This window comes from Myotis davidii, unplaced genomic scaffold, assembly GCF_000327345.1.
Source record: "Myotis davidii unplaced genomic scaffold, ASM32734v1 scaffold892, whole genome shotgun sequence".
Taxonomy (NCBI): Eukaryota; Metazoa; Chordata; class Mammalia; order Chiroptera; family Vespertilionidae; genus Myotis; species Myotis davidii.
This window is the reverse complement of record NW_006284341.1, coordinates 1,262,846-1,282,610: the sequence shown is the minus strand read 5'-3', so window position 1 is coordinate 1,282,610 and position 19,765 is coordinate 1,262,846. Positions and strand designations below refer to the sequence as shown.

The window sequence follows — 19,765 nt, the reverse complement described above, 5'->3', positions numbered from 1 at the left end:
AATTGTTCTATTAGTCACTGCTCTCAAGATTAAGAGAATAGCGCTGTAATTAAAGATTGGGTAATAAAGGAAAAACGTTATGAAAGGGGTGGGCTCTAAGGTAGGAATTTCATCTAAGTATGACCTGGATAAATGTAAGGGCAATCCAAGTGAAGGTAACAAAGAGAACAAAAGAATGAAGAGAAATCGATCAGGAGACTAGAGAAATGATACTTCTACAGTACAGGTTATATACTAGGGAGGAAGGATGTCTCAACTGCCTGTCTGAGGTCTGAGCTTCTGTCAAGGCCATGGGAACCCATGGAAGTGGTATGACCAATATGATGTTTAAAGATGTTGGCCATAGCCCTAACTGGTTTGGCTCAGTGGATAGAGCGTCGGCCTGCGGACTCAAGGGTCCCAGGTTTGATTCCGGTTAAGGGCATGTACTTTGGTTGCGGGCACATCCCCAGTTAGGGGGTGTGCAGGAGGCAGCTGATCGATGTTTCTCTCTCATCGATGTTTCTAACTCTCTATCCCTCTCCCTTCCTCTCTGTAAAAAAATCAATAATATATATATATTTTTTAAAAAGATGTTGGCCATAAATAAGCTAAATCAGAGAGGGACTAGACACAGGGAAAAGAGCAGTGGGAGAACTATGAGGCAATAAGGGCCTAAACTAGACTGGTGCTTGGAGGAATGGAAAGGAGGAGACATAGTTTATAAATATTTTAAATCAAGCATTAATAGAGCTTAGGAAGTAGTCTCAGATATTTTATTTGAACCTGGGAATCTAAAAGAATTAAAAGGCTTAGAAAAAGTTAGTTTTGATGGAATAATTGGTAGTTTACTTTTAGCCATAGGGGCCTTTATGAGGATTGCTGAGCACCCAAGTGGAGGCATTCTTCAGGCAATTAGAAATGTAAAGAGGGTCGCCAGGACAGTGTGGCTCAGTAGCTGAGCATCAACTCAGGAGGTCAGGGTTCGATTCCTAGTCAGGGCACATGCCCAGGTTGTGGGCTTGATCCCCAATAGGGAGCATGCAGAAGGCAGCCGATCAATGATTCTCTCTCATCATTGATGTTTCTCTCTCTCTCCCTCTCCCTTCCTCTCTCTGAAATAAATAAAAATATGTTTTAAAAGAAGAAATATAAAGAGGGTCAACAAGGTCAGTGGTTAAGATTTATAAAGGAGAAAATGTGAACACTGGGAGACAATACTAAAAATTCTACCGCTAGGCAAAACAAAATATTAGACCTAATTCTCTAATACAAGTAAACAGTATTTTGAAAATATGCCATATATATATATATATATATATATTTAAACTCTTTCAGGGGACCAGCATCTTAAATGACAATATGCCATTCCTGAGCATTTCGCAGAGGCTACCAACTGCTATTACATTCATGCAAGCTCACAGGGTCAACCCCACATCTACCGTTAGCATCTATTACTTTTATAATCACACAAAAAATGTCATTTAAAATATTTTGTAAAACTGGAAGAATAATGTGTTGAGTTATTCATTTGGTACTTTGTGCCATTTTACCTAGAGGTGCTCTTATTGATACTCAAAGGATATAAAATTACTGTGATAGACTACAGGCTAAGAGCAGGGATCTTTTTTTAAAAAAAAAAATCTTTATTGTTGAAAATGTTACATATGTCCCCTTTTTTCCCCATTGACATCTTCTAGCCCACCCTTACCCCTTGCCCCAGGCCTTCACCACACTAATATGTGTGTCCATGGGTTATGCATATGTACCCAACCCGCCTTCTCTCTGAGATTTGACAATCTGTTCCATGAAGAGCCAGGATTTTTTTACTTCACAACTTGGCAACAGAATCTGAACTAACATATACATGGATCCTTGGGTGAATGCATTTGTCAAAACTTATCAGTTAGAATTTGTGCATTTCAATCAGTAAGTGTCACCTCAAACAAAAGCAAAAAAATATTAGACTCTAGTTAATATACATAGCTAAAGTATTTAGAGTTGAAGTGTACTGATACCTGTAATTTACTTACAAATACATAAATAAGACATTAATAAATAGATAAGTATATTAATAAAGAAAATATAGAAAAATATTAACAAGTCTAGAATCTAGGTGGTAGATTATATGGGTATTCATGGCACACTCTTTTTATTTTTCAGTATGGTATGGCCTAAACTTTTCATAATAAGATGGTGGGGGAAAGAATACATGTATTGTGACACATGAAAATTGGCAATATCAAAGTAACAGTTCATTTCTATGATTTTAACTGGTCTAAACTTTAAACAAGTATCTCATTAAATTACGGTAAATGACTGGTGCCTAGAGAGTCAATAATTGGCAAAATAATTATTTAAACTAAATACTTACATTGTGACTATGACAAAATCCAATTCCATTAATAATCTGAAACAAATACTTTTGAACCAGCTGGTAGTCTAGTCCATTTGGAAAGAGTTCCAAGTCATCAAGAATGGTATGGTCAACAAACTCAAAGACTAGGTACCATCGTTTTTTTTTCTTACACACCTCCAACAGATTCACCAGATTTTCATGCCTCAGTTGCTGTTATAAAAAAATGCAAAATAGTTTTTACAACATCAAATGATTAGCAATTAGCGACCATCCAAAATAGATCTTAGCATAAAAAAGACATTTAAATAAAATGCATGAACAGTATAAATTGTAAATGTATATTCTGGTTTTTTTTTTGGTTTTTTTTTAATATATTTTATTGATTTTTTACAGAGAGGAAGGGAGAAAGACAGAGAGTTAGAAACATCGATGGGAGAGAAACATCGATCAGCCGCCTCCCGCACATCTCCTACTGGGGATGTGCCCGCAACCCAGGTACATGCCCTTGACCGGAATCGAACCTGGGACCCTTCAGTCCGCAGGCCGATGCTCTATCCACTGAGCCAAACCGGTTTCGGCTATTCTGGTTTTTAAATTCTAGTTCAAAGACCACATTGCTCTGTTGTCCTCTCAGAGAACACAATAAAACCAATAAGGAAAAGAAATGTAAATGTAACTTTATCTCTGATGGAACTAAGTAGGATCTATGACCCCTTCCCACAACAAATGAGGTGAAACTGCCAAATGTAATCAAGGTCAAACAGGAGTGTAGGAAGACACCAAAAGATTATCTGTGGCCACAAAGCTGGCAGAGCAGAGTTCTCCTAAGTCGGTGACATACCCTGAAAAGGAAAAACAACAACTACAACAACAAAAACCAACCCAAACCTTCTTAAATATAATGGAAACAAGGTTGCAGAAAACAAAACTAACTTATGCTGATTGTAATCAAGATAGTTGTGACCTGAGTGGAAAAGGAAGACATAGTGACTGGAGAAGGTATAAGGGTGGGGGTGGGTGGGGGGCTTCTGGGGTTATTTTCGTGTTCTCTTACTTGATTTAGATGGTGGTTACATAGGTTGTTCAGTTATTTAAATCCATAGAGATATATTTTTATGATATGTATACTTTTCTATATGTATATGTCAATAAAAAGTTGAAAGAAAAAAAAAATCCAGACATAAGAGAACAAACTTAAGAAAGAGCAGCAATTGGACTGACAGCTGACTTCTCAAGAGCCATAATTGGGAAAAAAAAAAAGAGCCATAATTGAAGCCAGAGGACAAAACAATGTTATTTTCATTTTGTTGAAAGAAAATAATTGCCAACCTAAAATTCTAGCAAAAATATCCTTCATAAATAATAACAAAATAAAGACATTTTCATGCAAACTAAAATTGAAATGTTTTATCTACAATATTTCCTCACAAAAGGAAATCCTAAACAAGAAGAAGGGAAGAGATCACAGATAAATAATAAATGCAGAAAGGAAGGAAGAACAAAGAAAGTGGTAAAAATAATCTAAATAAACATTTAAAAATAATTAGATCTTATGATGTTTAAATAGCATAAAAGATAAAAGGGAATAACTAGAGATGATTATTGCAAGCTTTGGAAGAAGGATAAAATTACTGGATACTGTTAGACTTTAACAAATGTCGAGGGTAACCACAAAATGAAACAATATATAATTTTCTAATTATTTGAGGAAAATAAAGGAATGATAAATGTAATCAATCCAAAGACAGAAAGAAAAAAGAAATACAGAACCAGTGAGACAAATAGCATATATTAAGGTGGTATATTTATACCTAAATATATCAGAAACTATATTACATGTAGATGGACTAATTGTTCCAATTAAAATACAAAGATTGTCAAACAGGATGAAAGAAAAATGTAACTACATGTTCACAAGAGACACATCTAAACAAGGACTGAGACGGGGAGCCAGGCAGAAGAGGGTAAAGGAAGGAGAATGGGAGACTTCTGTAATACTCTCAACAATAAAACAAAAATGGAAAAAGATATACTATGCAAACATTAACCTAAATTAAACTAGTGTAGCCTTATTAGTTTCAGCCAAAACAGACTTTAAGAAAAAACATTACTATAATAAAAAGTTATTTCAGCCCTTGCCGGCGTGACTCAGTGATTAGAGTGTTGGCCTATGCACAGTCTGCACAAGGGAGGGTCTTGGGTTCTATTCCCGGTCAAGGGCATGTGCCTGGGTTACAGATTCCATCTCCCTCAGGGCACATGTGGGAGGCAATAAATCTATGTGTCTCTCTCACATCGATGTTTCTCTCTCACATTGATGTTTTTCTCCTTTCTCTCCCTCCCTTCCACTCTCTCTAAAAAAAAAGAAAAAAAAAAAATCAATGGAAAAAATATCCTCATTCCTTAGGTGAGGATTTTAAAAAAGTTATTTCATGATGATAAAAGATTTGATTCAGCATGCAGATATAATAATTCTAAATATAAAATATTAATAATATGGCTTTTCTACTTGTAAAGTTAAACCTTAACTGAACTAAAATAAAAAAGGACAAATTAATAATCACAGATTGTAACATATTTCTTCTCAGTACTGGATAGAACAAGCACACACACAAACAGAATTACTGAGAATTCAGAAGATTTAAACAATGCAAGTAACAAAAGCTAATTTAATGGAATACTTTTCAAGTACATGAGAAATTTTTTGTTGTTGTTTAGTATATTCTGAATCAAAAAGCATGTATCAAGAAATTTCAAAGGAATAACATCTTACATAGTATATACTCATAACACAGGGCAATTATATCAAAAGTAAAAAACCAGGGAAGGAAAATCTAAAAATTTTCCAAATATTTGGAAATCAAGGGAAATAAGAAAATAGTTTGAACTGCTAATCAAAATTTCTGCAATACATGCCAAACTGTTCTGAGAGGGAAATTTATAACTTTAAATGCATAAAGGAGGCAGGGGGAGAGGCTGGAAATAAAAGACATAAGTATGCATTCAACAGGTTAGAAAAAAAGAACTACAAAATAAACCCTCCCAAAATAAGTAGAAGGAATGAAATACTAAAAAACTAAAATGAAATAGAAGAGAAATAAATAATATAGAAGATGAACAAAGCTAAAAGTTGGTTCTTTCTAAAGAAAAATAAAATTAATAAACTTCTCGTGAGAATGATTAAAAAAAGAGGGACATAACACAGCAGGCCTGAGAGTGCTATCCTTAGATAGGTATGCTGCACCTTGGCTGGTACCTGGAAAGCCCTGGCTGGTACCTGGGAACTTGGATTTCAGGAGGGTTCCCTTCATTTCCAGAATTGATAAAAATGGCACGCTGCGCAAACAATATTGTTTATGCTGAATACCTGCATTCCTTCTGGGAGTCTGAAATTTTGGAACAAGCCAGGCAGATATGCCTACATGACAAGTCACCAATAAAAACCTTGCACACTGAGAATCTAATGAATTTCCTTGGTAGACAATATTTCACATGTGTTATCATAACTAATTGCTGGAGGATATAAGCGTGTCCAGCTGATTGACTCCACTAGAAGAGGTTTCTTAGAAGCCTGTAACAGGTTTCCCTTTGCTGATTTTGCTTCCTATCCTTTCAGTGTAATAAATCATGGCCATGAATACAATTGCAGAGTGCTGAGTCCTCCTAGTGAATCACTGAACGTTGGGGTGGTCTTTGGGACCCTCAAAACAAATGATAGCTGGCTAGCTCTACCTAGCTAGGTAGGTAGACAGATAGGTGTGTGTGTGTATGTGTGTGTGTTACTTTTAAAATCATGTTTACGTGCATGATATAAATGAATATACATATGTAATCATTTTATTTGTTTATTGCCAAAAACATATACTTTAAACCTTGTAATATATGAAACAAATACAAAAACAGTAATTTCCCCCAAAATGTAATCTTGATCAAGAAATAACTTATTTTTTTAACAAAATACATATATTTACTCACCTTTAGTAACTTGATTTCTCGCATAGCAATTTTTTTAACCATTTTGTCATCATCACTTTCTAAGAACTTCTTAATGGCTACAATTCTTCCAGTATCTTTATTCCTACACTTCATCACCATTCCATAGCTCCCTTCTCCAACCAATCCTAGGTTCTCATATTTTTCCATTTTAATTCAAAACCAGAAGGATTTTTTTTCTTGCTGTAAAAACCAAAATATAGTTAATAATGTTGGGTATATTAATTTTCTCCACCCTCCCAGCAAAGTAATTCTTCCCAACTTTTTTGCCATATTAGAGCAGTCACTGTGTTGATGGTTCTCCCTTGCTGACTCACAATTTCTTATTGTTTCCAATTTTGTTATGTTTTCAAAATATTCATATTCATTTCATAATAGACAACACAAATATAACTGAAGCCATTAACTTTAAATTTAAATTACTAAATGTCATGTTGATGAAATTCAACATATTTTTAATTCAGATAAAGTAACACTAGAACCACCATACAAAACAATTACAGTTCACTTTAGAAAAACATGATTCCTTTTCACACAAAGGTGAAAAAATCACAAATGAATTTAGTTTTAGTGAAGATCATGTTTATTTTTTATATCAGGATTAAAAGATGAAAATTTTTATACACTCTCAACTCATTGAGGAAGAATATTTGGTCACAAAATGGTCACTTACCAAATGAATACTAAGAACCTTTGTTAAACTATTTTTCTTTATTTTTCTTACTATAGCAATTAAATTCCTATATTGAACATACAAAATAATAGCAATAACATCACAGTACATAGGCAGATTCTAGAAATTAAATATTAGTAGCACCAAATAGAGTATTTCAAAAATCCTTTTAATGATTACTCACTATGAGAATAATCATTTTAATTTTGTGCTTATTAATGTTCTCTGAGCAGGAATCAAACTGTGACCTCCTAGTTCATTGGTCAATGCTCAATCACTGAGCCACACCAGCTGTGTTTATAATTCTTTTCTACTCCCAATTACATGTCATTTTCTGGATAAAGGCAACCTTAATAAAATCTTTCTTACTTTACTAATGATTGATGAAGGTCCAGCAATCAGTCCACTACATATTTTGGTACAGAAAAAAAACAAAAAACTTTTCAGTCCAAATACAGATAGATTTTAATTCATAAGTTTTATTGCAAATTTCCAACTTTATTTTTAAATCTGGTGTTGAAATTAAATTCTAGAACAAAAAATATTCATCTTAATCCCATTATGCTTCTAAAAGTTTAAGGAGGAAAAAATACCTTTAAGTAAGTTTATATTCAAATGATAACTCATGGTTAAATTTTTTAACCTGACAATATAAAAATTCTCAATAAAAGTTAGGGGGAAATATTATCACCTATTACATTGTGTATTTATGGCAATCTAAAGCTAATTTACTCGATTGTGAGTTGTGATGCTTTTCCTTGCTTCCTTATTGGTACATTGATAATAAAGACAATACAAATATCCTCTGTTCTAACAAACTATGATAATCCAATGAGTACATTTTTAGCAGTTTACATATGGTAATTTATATAGGTTCTATTATATAGATACACATGGAACACCAGAAGATTGACCTGGGGGTGAAGGGTGAATGAAAATAAATCCAAGTCAACTGCAACTCAAATTATTTCATTATTTTACGACCAGCCTTGATAGTACTATAAACTGTTTACACAGCAGTGTCCCAACACTAACTTTCCATACATTTGACATTTTTAGCTTCCATTTAATGTCTATCAGCTACTTTCAAATAAAAAAAGTCTGTGTTTGAAAAAATATCTCAACGTTATTTTCTCTCTCCTTTTTAAATAATTTTTCCTTCCACTAAGACAGCATGTTTTTATCAAGGACTAGACTGTAGGTTTATCATGTCAAGGACAAAAATAGATGGAATCTATACCTTGCATCACTTAAAAATATGTCATCTAGTAAGCTAACATTGTGTAAGTTGACTACTCCAAGTTTATTCTTGCAGCCAACTGCACATTTGGTCACAGCACATAGAACACACCCATTTTTCAAGTGGCACTGCCTGCAAATACCTTAAAGGTCTCACAGCTTATTAAGCCTCTTGTTTCCTGAAACAGTTACTCATAAACGATAACTTTTCATGCCTTCTACCCCCAAACGTAAGGGTAATACAAACGAAGCCTGCCCGACTGGCAATGTGGTATTTCTGGACATGTGCCATGTAGGAGTATAGTTCTAATACGGACAAGTTAGATAAAAAATAATGCTAATTTATCTTGTTCAAGAGATTGAAATCTATTGTACATAAAGAGTGAGATCATAGAAGCCTTTAAAAGTAGTATACTTACTGCTTCTTTAATATCCTTTCACGTGGAAAGACCCAAAGGTTTTCAACTCGGAAACAAATTTGAGGTGAAATTCATCTCTCCCGCGGGTCTAAAAAATGCTGACTAGCAAACTAGCAGTTTCAGTGCGGTTACTATTCCTTGTGAGGACACAGTCACGGGCGCCAGGTGAAGCAGAGAGAGGCAGATTGGCCTCGGCCCGCCCCAAGCTCACGCTCAGGAGGACCACTGCCTGCATGCTGCCGTCGTCAAGGCAACGACCTCACTCTGTCCCCAACCATAGGCACAAAGTCTCCAGGGAGAGATACGGCTCAGGTCAGAATGCGTCCACGGCAGGACCGACACCTGCTAAGGCCGAGGCCGGCAGGGAAATCAGCTGGGGTGGGAGGGCGCGGTCTCCCAGCTCGGAAGGTGCCCAGTCCCTGGACTCGGGAACCAGCTGAGCTCCAGCCAGCCCTGGCGAAGGCGTTGGCCACCCAGCTGCAAGGGGGCGGGCCGTTACCCTGCGCCAAGCACCCCGTGTTCTGATTGGCTGATCCCTGTTGTCATGAGCCGTGATTGGCTTAGAGCCAACCACCCTTTCCCTTCACCTGGGGCTCCGCCCGGGTTCCGCTCCCTGACGGCGCGGGTGCCAGCATCTGGACACACCTACATTAAGTAAGGAGACACCTTTCTGCTTTCGCTGAAGACCTCTCCCCGCAGACGCGGGCAGGAGACGATCCCGGTGTTCATGGGGAGGGTAAAAAGAGGGAGGTCATGCAAAGACCTCGAGAATGTGTTCCCCCGCAGCTTCCCCGCTGGGCGGGGGCCGGGCCCACGGCGCCCTCACCCGGGAAGGTTCGGTGTGAGAGGTGGGGCCAGTCTGGGCCAGATGGGGGATGAGGGTGTCGGTCAGAGGTGATGATTAATAGGTGAGGCAAGGTAAAAGTAGGTAGGTGACGACAGAACTTACGTTAGGAGGGACCTTGAGGGTAGCCTGGGCACTGGAAGTGAGGGGAATTGGAGATACACGAATGAAATAAAAGGACAAAAGTGAGGAAGGTTGGGGAACGCAGTATTGGCGTATGGCAGCCAAATTGGGTGCATTTGGGGGGTGGGATCTTTAAGGCACAGACCAACTCCATTCATACATAACCAGGCAACACTGGTAGATCAGAATCATGCACACGCTTAAGTCACACAAGAAACAGGGTTTAGGGTGTAGTAAGGACGCCTTCAGCACTCAGTTATTTTCACGTTGTCATGAAAACTAAACGTTTTATAATCATATTTGATCTCTATCTTGATTCAGTTAAGTGTGTTCTGGATAGCAGATATTTATACCCAGTCAATATTGCAATATTAATTCCTTTTTGTATGCTAAGAAATAAACATTCTGGTTTATAAATAATCCTTTGAGAGTTTGGTTAGCATGAATTAATTTTTCAGTACTTGATCACCTTGGTCAAAAGGCTTAAAAACTAGTTCCTGAACCTGTAATATTAAGGACAAGATCTGGGACCTAGGTATGAAAATAATATAAGTATTTGGTCAATCCAGGATATAAATTTTAATATAGCAATTAGTTCCTTCCTTTGCTGTGACCAAGTTGAAGGGAGCCGTGCCCAATGTTGTTACCTCAGGCTATAACAGAATCTGATAAACTTCTTTTATATGAGGGGCAGATCACCTTTATAAAATGGCAAATCCAGGTTTGGGGGGCCTGAAGCTTGACAAGAAGGCAAAAATATTTTGCTTTTGCAACTTTACAAAAATATTCAACAACAAGCATTTTAAAGGCTCCTCTAAGCAAGAGGCCCTGAAGCTTAAATCCCACAGGCAATCAAAAGGGTAAACTAAAAATATTGGATTTGGCCCCAACTGGTTTGGCTCACTGGATAGAGCGTCGGCCTGCGGACTTAAGGGACCCGGGTTCGATTCCGGTCGGGGGCTTGTACCTTGGTTGCCAGCACATCTCCAGTAGGGGGGGTGCAGGAGGCAGCTGATTGATATTTCTCTCTGTCGATGTTTCTAACTCTCTATCCCTCTCCCTTCCTCTCTGTAAAAAATCAATAAAATATATTTTTAAAAAAATATTGGATTTGGTGAATAGGTAACACTTGAGAAAACAATTTAAAACAGAATTGAGTTTAAAGCCAGCTGTAAAGGAGACAGGGCATTCAAGAATTACACATCCTAGGTAAAGTCATTTACATGTTTGCGAAAGAGGAAATAGCATTATATAGATGCAAGATTAATTTAAAAAACACAGGGAAATCTTTGTAGTGAAGACGAATGGAGAGAGAGGCGTTAAAGAATGAAGAAAAGGAATAATTGATTAAAAAAAACTAAAGACAGGTAGTGAAGAGAAAGTAATTAAGTATGAAAAGGGCTTAGCCTTGAAGAGGTTTAGAAAAAAAGGAGTTTAAAGAAAAACTGAGAAAAGTATTGGACAGACACATTAGCTGGCCTAAATCTTCTCAGGTAAAGAACTTCAGTTTTGCAAAACAGATAATGGTGAGATTAAGTCTTAAGGACTTGAGAGCAGAAATTCCTTGAAATAGGTAGTTATGAGAAAACTCATTTTGATATGAAAGGAATTCAAAATAGTAATATGTGCCCACTTGAAACCTACTGACTCTGTTTCAAGGGACTTGGCATTCCCAAGGACAAGAACGGAGAAAGTAGATGGTAAATTTCCTCTTAGAGAATTTGCAGCACAGATTAAACAAAGAAGAAATCGAGGATGATGAAGAAAAGCACCACTGAAATGGCTTGCCCATAGGTTCCAGCTAGATAGGAAATTGGTTAATAACTGAAAATATAGAGGCTTTGAGGAAGTGGAAGTCAGTCATCATAGGCATGAAGAATAAGTTTAATAGGAGAGAAAGCTATTGTCAAAGAAAACTTGTCAATTTAAGATCTTAGAAATGGCACTATCTTCATCATCTGGGATTCAGTGCTGTATCTCTGAGGATTACTCAATAAACGTTGGAACTAACATCAGGAGCAATATTGGAACCTCCCTTTTGGATTTTGAAAAACAGTAGAAATGTAAAAATATGTAATTCTGTGGTTAAGACATATAATCTCTATGAAGCTGCTGGTCAAGTTTTCTTACCAGGTTTTTTAAAGTATAAGAAACTCCTACCTTAGAATGGCAGCAGAGTTCTCAGCAATTGAGGTTATTATTAACCTTGCCCACCAAAGGCTGTGTCAAATCCTCCTGGTGGGTGGCTGCCAGGGTTTGGCATGAAAGCTCTAAATGACTAAACAAGCAAATAACAACATGATTCTCTCCCACTCCCGCCCTGTTGTAGTTTCCCAATTATCATTTTTGTGTGTTTGCTTGATAAAGTTGTAGCTGGTGGGAGAGAGGGGGAAAATCTTAGAAAAGTGAAAATGTTATAAAAATCTAAAGAAAACAGTATGGGAGTGCACGAGGTTAGCAACTAGAGAGGAGAGCTTGAGAGATGTGTTAAAGAATTAAAGGTTAGAAGAGACTAAGGATCACATGGCCCATTAATTCCACTCCTAGATATATATACTGAAGACAAATGAAAACTTGTTCATATAAAAACTTGTACATGAATGTTCATAGCAGCATTAATATTCATAATAGACAAAAAAAGTGAAACTCAAATGTCCATCAACTGATGAATGGATAAATTGTTAGATCCATACAATGGAATACTATTTAGCCATAAAAAGGAATGAAGTACTGATACATGCTACATGGATGAATCTTAAACATTAAGCTAAGTGAAAGAAGCCAGACATAGAAAGCCACATATTATACCATTACATTTTTATGGAATGTGTGCAGCACAGGCAAATCCTGTGCTGCACACATTCCATATAAAGAAACAGAAAGTAGATTACTGGTTACCAGGGACTGAGAGGGAGATGGGAATGAGGAGTGACTCCTAATGGGTAAGGAGTTTCTTTTTAGGGTGATGAAAATGTTCCGGAATTAGTGTTACACAACTTTTTAAAATAAATATACTGAAACTCGCTGAATTTTACACTTTAAAAGGGTGAATTTTATGTATGTGAACTATATCTCAATTTAAAAAAAAAAGACTACAGGAGGATAAGAAATTTTCAGCCTTCCCAGAAATCTGCCTTTTAAAATAAATGTATGTATTTTGGCTTAGTCCAATTCTTTTACATTAGCAACCATCTCTGTTAAGTGACTTTTGGCAGCAGTCATTTTCTACATATTTTGACATCCCCAATAACGTGCTTGGGTGTTTTGTGCAAAACAAACAAAGGAAAAACCACCTCTCACTTAGGTCCCATGAGATACTGATTAGTCATGGGGGTTTTTGGCATCACTTTGAGTCACCAAGTGAATGGAAAGAGCATAAAATCTTCAGACTACAAAAAGTAAGATTGTTTTCAGTATAGTATATGAAGCATGCAGCTATGAATACATTCTACCATTCTATTAAGAAAATGGACTGATTCACTTTGAAGTTCTGGTTCTTTGATGGATGGACACTTGCCATAGAAAATAGAATTCTGTTCTCAACCTAGTAGTTGATGCAATGACATCATTACTACATTTTAAAGTAATTAAGAAAATTGGAATTTGGAAACCTAAAATACAATATACCACTTATTTTGCCAAATTCAACATACACCAACACATCTATAGCAGCGGTTGCCAACCTTTCGGACCTCACAGACCACTGGTTGGTGATGGCTGATTTATACTATAAGTGTAAACCTTGGAATTCATTTCTTAAATGTTAACAATAGTATACATTGTTTGCACTAGTAACATGCCTCTTTTGAAAAATCTTAACATTCCATCTCTTTCTAGCCTCTATCAGATTCCTCTGTTCATCTTCTTAGCAAAACTACAGAAAAAAAAAGGTGTGTTCATTTCTTACCTCCAGTTCTCTTGGGCTTTCATCCTTATCACTTCACTGAAATAGATTTTCCCAAGTCATTATGACCTACATCCTGCCAAAGCCAGCTGTAGCAGAGATTGCTAGTTACAATAAGCTAGTTCCTTCTTCCTGTGTGGCTTGTTTCTTTTGTGTGATCTCCATTGCAGTTAGGAGGGGCCATGTGACTGAATTTAAGCCACATGGGCACCATTTCCAGTCCTGGTCCATAAACATCTCCATTCAACATTCTCTGTGTTCCTTTTCCCTTTCAGCTAGCTACCGTGGAGATGACTATAGTCTGGGGGAGGAGGGCCAGACCACTGGCCTCTTCATTATCACTTTTCTATTTTTTTATATTAGGGGTAAAAAAACAAACAAAACTATTGTGTCTGAGCCATTAGACATCTTGGGTTCTATTTATTATAGCAATTAGACACCCTAATTAATCCACTACCTCATATGACCTCTCAACAGCATTACTCAACTGCTTATTTCCTTTTGAGATAAACTCTTGAAACTTAGCTTTCCATGACATCAATGTTGTCCTATTTTGTCTTCCTCAATTTTCTTTGCATGCTTCCCCTGTACTAGAACCTTAAATATTGGGAGTATCTGGGGGCTCAGTCCTGAGCTGCTTCTCTGTACACTCTCTTCTTAGGAAATCTCATCTAATCCCATAGCTGCAGCAAAGACCTATATGGATAACTCATAGCACTGAGCTCTCTTCGGAATTCCAAAATCATACCATATGACATTCATTCTTGGATCTATAATTGGCATATGAAACTTAACACATTGCGGACCAGTAGTTTATGGCTAGCTTTACCCAGTGGCCAGGTAAGTTTCTATTGAACGAGTACAGAAAACATTTTACATAAATGTTAAAGGCACGCTTTAAAATTAAATGCCCATTGCATTTTGAAGTTATTTACTACATGTTCTTACAAGCTGATATCTTTTTAAAGTATGATACTTTGTAAACACTGTGTAATATGAAACGACAATTCTCGTGATCCATCCGCAATGTGTTAAATGGCTAAAAGAAAACTGTTGATTTTCTTGCCACAATCCACTCCTACTTTAAATTCCCAGGAATCCCTTGAATATTATCTTTTCCTCACATTCAAGATCCAGTCCATAAAAGCCTTATAGGTTCTATCTACAAAATAAATCTTATTAGCTAACCATTTATCACCATCTCTTCTACAGCTCTAATCCAAGCCACCATCACCATTAGCTGACATTTTGACAGGCCTCTCACTAACTCAGATCACATCACTTCCCTGTTCAGATCCCTACAATCCCCATAAAATCCAAGAGTAAATACAAGAGTAAAATACAAACTACAAGGCCACCCTCAAATTAGCTCTTACCTACCTCTTGATATCATCTGCTTACTGTTATGGCCACACTGGCCTTACTGCCCTTGAATACAACAAACTTTCTAAACAAAGGGGCTCTCCATATGTCCTCTTATTTTTGGAACATTCTTCCTCCAGATCTCAGGACTGCCTTCTCTTCCTTTCAGACCTTAAATGTACCTCTTCATAGAGCTCACTCATTACCCCCGCCTCGATAATGATTAAGGAACATCTCCAGTCACTATTATGTTCTCTACCTTCACTAATTCTACTCATTAGCCATGTGATCTTGGAAAAGTAGCTAACCCCATTGTGCTTGAGTTAACCCTTCTGTAAAGCAAGTAATAATCCTCAAAGGATTGCTGTTAGGACTAAATGAGTTGTGTTGTGCCCAGGACTAATCAGAACTAAAAGTAAATACTTATGGAAAGAAGTACTAAAAAAAATACACATTTCCAGAGAGTAGGCTATACCTGCTGTATTGCCAGCATCACCTAGGAGGGTTTCTGGCTCATATTAGATGCTAATAGTCACTACATGCTATACAAGTCTTTGTCACCTAGCACATAATTGTTATATAAGTGCCTGCTTTGAAACATCACTCTGAGTCATTTCTGATGTCATCATTCATTGAAATACCTCTCACATGTTTTCTATGCTGAAGTCACTATCCTCATCACCATATGCCAGGCAGTTATGGTTTTTATGTCTTCAAGCTTTACTTTAGTTCACCTTTATAAAAAATATAAAAAACTTAGGGTTATCAGATTAGAGGATATGACAGATGTAAAATGACAGGCCCTCAACATTTTTTTTTTCTTTCAGCTTCCAGCTTGGAAACTTAGGTGCAACTTTCTTGGGTCGTACCAAATCTAGGTTCATCTGACACCAGCTACTTCCATGATGCAGCCAAAGTTCTGCCCCAAAGAGATCAAAGTCCTATACCCAAGGTGCACCGGTGGGGAAGTCTGTGCTGTGTCTGCCCTGACTCCCAAGATTGGTCCCCTGGGCCTGTCTCCAAAAAAGGTTGGCTTTGACATCAACAAAGCAACTGATGCTTGGAAGGATCTGGGGATTATAGTAACTGAACATTCAGAACGACAGACCAGATTGAGGTAGTGCCTCTGCCTCTGCCCTGATCATGAAAGCCCTCAAAGAATTGCCGAGACAGAAAGAAGCAAAAAATCATTAAACACAGTGGAAATAATCACTTTTGATGAGATTATTAATATTGCCTGACAGATGCAGCACCGATTTTTAGCTAGAAAACTCTCTGAAACCATTAAAAAGATCCTGGGGGTTGCAATGTTGATGGCTGCCACCCTCATGATATCATATAGATAACATTAGCAGTGGTGCAGTGTGATGCTGGGCTAGTTAAGAACCACAAAGGAAAATGTTTCACTAATGAGGTATATTTAGTGACATTATTCCATTAAAGATTAATGGTGAAAATTATTAAAATATTTATGTGTTCAAAAAAATGTTTCAATTAAAGATCATTTGACAACCAAAGAAAACACACATCTATATATATAAAACCCTAATATGCAAGTAGACCAAACAGTGGAACAATTGAACAACCAGTTGCTATGACATGTGCTCACCAGCAGGGGGCACGTATGCACGAAATATGGCGGGCGAGGGCAGCAGGAGACAGAACGCAGAACATGGTGGATATTGGCCACAGTAGGATGGTGGAGCAGGTGAGCAGGGGCGCCAGACCAAGGCGGGGCACCGGTCACTGTCATTGGGGCAAGCCTCTGGTGGTTACTGAAAATTCTTTGCTCCGGCACACTGCAGCCCCATGGGTGCTCACACTGCTGCCGGCACCAGAGCCACTGCTTACACCTGCTGCCGGCGCTGGGCCTGTGGGTGTGAGCGGCAGCGCCGGCCCGATCCCCCCTGAGGGCTTCTCCACCTCCCCATGCTCCTGAGGGGTGATTGGGGCAGCAGCTGCCTCTTGCACCCACTGACAGCACCAGCCCCAATCGCTGTGCCATCAGCACATGGGAGCAGTGGCAGTGGGAATGGGGCTGCCAGCAGAAAGGTGACTGGGGGCCGTGGCAGGAGGGGCCAGGCAGGGGCACGGAGGATGGGCTGAGATCCTGCCACTATGCCCACCACAGCCTCATGGCCCACAGTTCCTTTCAAGGTGCACGAATTTGTGCACTGGGCCCCTAATACATATATTTTCCCCTAAATTCAGAGACTCTCAGTATTTAACAGCTGTTTGATTTCTGTTTCAAGTCTCTGTCTCATTCCTTAACATTGTGCTTCCTGAATATTATACCTGATTAAGGGATCCTTAATTTTAGTCCTGCTAATGCAGGAGGCTATAATTTTATAATTTTCTAAAATAAAGTCATGATAAAAATGCATTGCACTTAAAGTTTAAATTTCTGAACTTTAAATAACTCATCCTTGAAAGCAGATTGACACTTTTTGCTAATCCAGTATTCCAAATAATTTCATACTAGTGTGACTTATCCTTTCTGAGCCTATCTTTTTGGTGGTAACCTAGGTAACTATACTTACCTTGCCTAAATGTTAAATCAGATGTAAAGCTACCAGCAGTGATTCATAGTATATCCTCAAATATTGTAGAAAATTCATTTTAGAGATAAAAACAAGTAACTATTTTATTGGTTACACTATTTTCAAGTAGAAGTGTCTGCTTTTCATTGATTTCTGACTTTATGCTATCCAGAAATTGAATCATTCTCAATTCCTTTTAAGATCTTACATTCAGCTGCCAAAAAATAAGCTAAACCTATTTCTCTCCAAGTTTTAAACTATTGCAACAGTCTTATCAATTTTCCTGCTTCTATATTTATCCTATCTTCTATAAGGATATCACTGCCATGCTTAATTCTCTTTAATGGTTTCCTATTGCAATTAGAAGAAAATCCAAATTAACTCCTTATCGTGGCAGATTACATGATGTAGTTCCACTCTCTCCTACCCCACCTCTTATCATTTTGCCTCCCTTTGAGCCAACTCCATCTACCCCAGCTTCTTACCATTCCCTTCCAGGTTGTTTTACATTAGCTGGTCCTTCTGACTACAGTGCTCCTAAGTTCCATTTCAACTCTAGAATGGGTGACTGAGGAACAGCTTATCACTTCACTAAAGTAGTTCCCAAAAGTCATTATGACCTAATTCCGCCACTCAATTGCTTTTCATTATCTTAACTAGAGGCCCAGTGGATGAATTTGTGCACCTTGAAATTCATGAGAAGGTGGTCGGCGTTGCGGGACTGGGCAAGGAGGGCTGGACACACCTTGGAGCCAACCTCCCGCAGTCCCTCCTCGGCCAGGAGCACTTGGGGCAGTGCCAGGGCTCGAAAGGCATCTGCGGAGTGAGTGGAGTCCCTCCAACAGGTGGGGTCCCTCGGCCTGGCCTGCAGGAATTGGGCAGAAAACAGTGGTCTGACATCCCCAAGGGTTTTGGAGTGTGAGAGGGCACTCTGTAAAGTTGCTGTTGCTCAGCAGCTCCTGTGTTGTCTACCCCCTGGTGGTCAGTGTGCATCATAACTCCCGGCCGGTTGGCCGGTCGCTTAGCCTTTTTTATATACTAAACCAGCAGTCAGACATCCCTTCCCAATCCGGGACCACTGGCTCCTAACTGCTCACCTGCCTGCCTGCCTGATCACCCCTAACCACTCCGCCTGCCGGCCTGCTTGCCCACAACTGCTCCCCTCCACTCCCCCCGACCGACCTGATCGCCCACAACTGTCCTCCCCTCCTGGCCTGATCACCCCTAACCGACTCTGCCTCAGCCCTGCCCCCATGTCTTTGTCTGGAAAGTTTCCTGGTCTAATTAGCATATTCTCCTTTTATTAGTATAGATTCTCTTTAGCATTTACAACTATTTATCTTCATTATCAAATAAGCTCAGGGAGACCAATGGACTTATTCACTCACGTATGCTCAATATCAACAATGCCTGGCACACAGAGGCACTCAATTAACAATAAAAAGTTAAATGGTTTAGCTCAGCATCACGTCTCACTCATTCACTTTAAGAATTGACATATGAGTAATCTGAGTTACGAGCTCCATCACGGAATGAATTAAGCTCATAAGTCAAGGCCCCACTGTAGTAACAACTTGCCCAGCCGATGTGGCTGGTGATGCTCACTGGTTGAGTATCAACACATGAACCAGTAGGTCACAAATTCCCAGTCGGGGCACATGCCCAGGATACAAACTCAATTCCCAGTTAGGGGGCATGCAGGAGGCAGCTGATCCATGATTCTCTCATCACTGATGTTTCTACCTCTCTCCCCCTCTCCCTTCCAATCTCTGAAATCAATAAAAACATATTTTTAAAAGTTAAACTTAAAAAAATAAAAAATAAATAGTAACAACTTACACTTGCTAAAGGCCCACCACTGTATTATTTTAGGTGCTTTATATATTAACGCACTAAATCCTCACAACCACCTACCTCATTTTACAAATGAGTTAGCAGAAACAAAGAAAAAGGCTAACCATTGAATGGTGGACTTGTCATTCAAGCCCAGGCTATCTTCTAAGCCAGCGGTCAACAACCGATGGTACACAGACCACTGGTGATCCATGAGGTCCGCAAGGTTGGCAACTGCTGCCTAAGCCCTCCTCTTAAACCATTATATTGTTTGAAATCTACTGAATAGACAACATATTGAAGGGAAGATAGTACCTGGCCAAAATGAAACCACCCAGAGAAAGTTCATGGGGAAAGAGATTGAGCACCGAAGGGATCGGGGAGCAGAAATTATTATGGGATAAGAAAACAGAAGCAGTTAAAATATTAATTTCACAAAAGTGAAAGCATTCCAAGTAGGCAGCCAACTATGTCAAAACTTTAAGAGATCAAAGAGA

General features: G+C 38.4%; 1 protein-coding gene across 4 annotated transcripts in view; it reads right to left on the bottom strand.

Annotated features, from left to right (window-relative positions):
• Nucleotides 1-9,096, bottom strand: part of CDKL2 (cyclin dependent kinase like 2) — a 36,225-nt gene extending 27,129 nt beyond the window's left edge. The window contains exons 1-3 of one of the 4 annotated variants that reach the window (XM_015570390.1): nucleotides 8,663-9,096; nucleotides 6,314-6,514; nucleotides 2,354-2,548 (exon numbers count right to left, since the gene is read on the bottom strand). In XM_015570390.1, the coding sequence (XP_015425876.1) occupies nucleotides 2,354-2,548; nucleotides 6,314-6,481 (363 nt within the window). In that variant the 5' untranslated portion in view covers nucleotides 6,482-6,514; nucleotides 8,663-9,096. The remainder of the gene's footprint in view (nucleotides 1-2,353; nucleotides 2,549-6,313; nucleotides 6,515-8,662) is intronic. The other 3 variants (XM_006754567.2, XM_015570387.1, XM_006754568.2) reach the window with 3 other exon arrangements.
• Nucleotides 9,097-19,765: the final 10,669 nt, after the last annotated feature.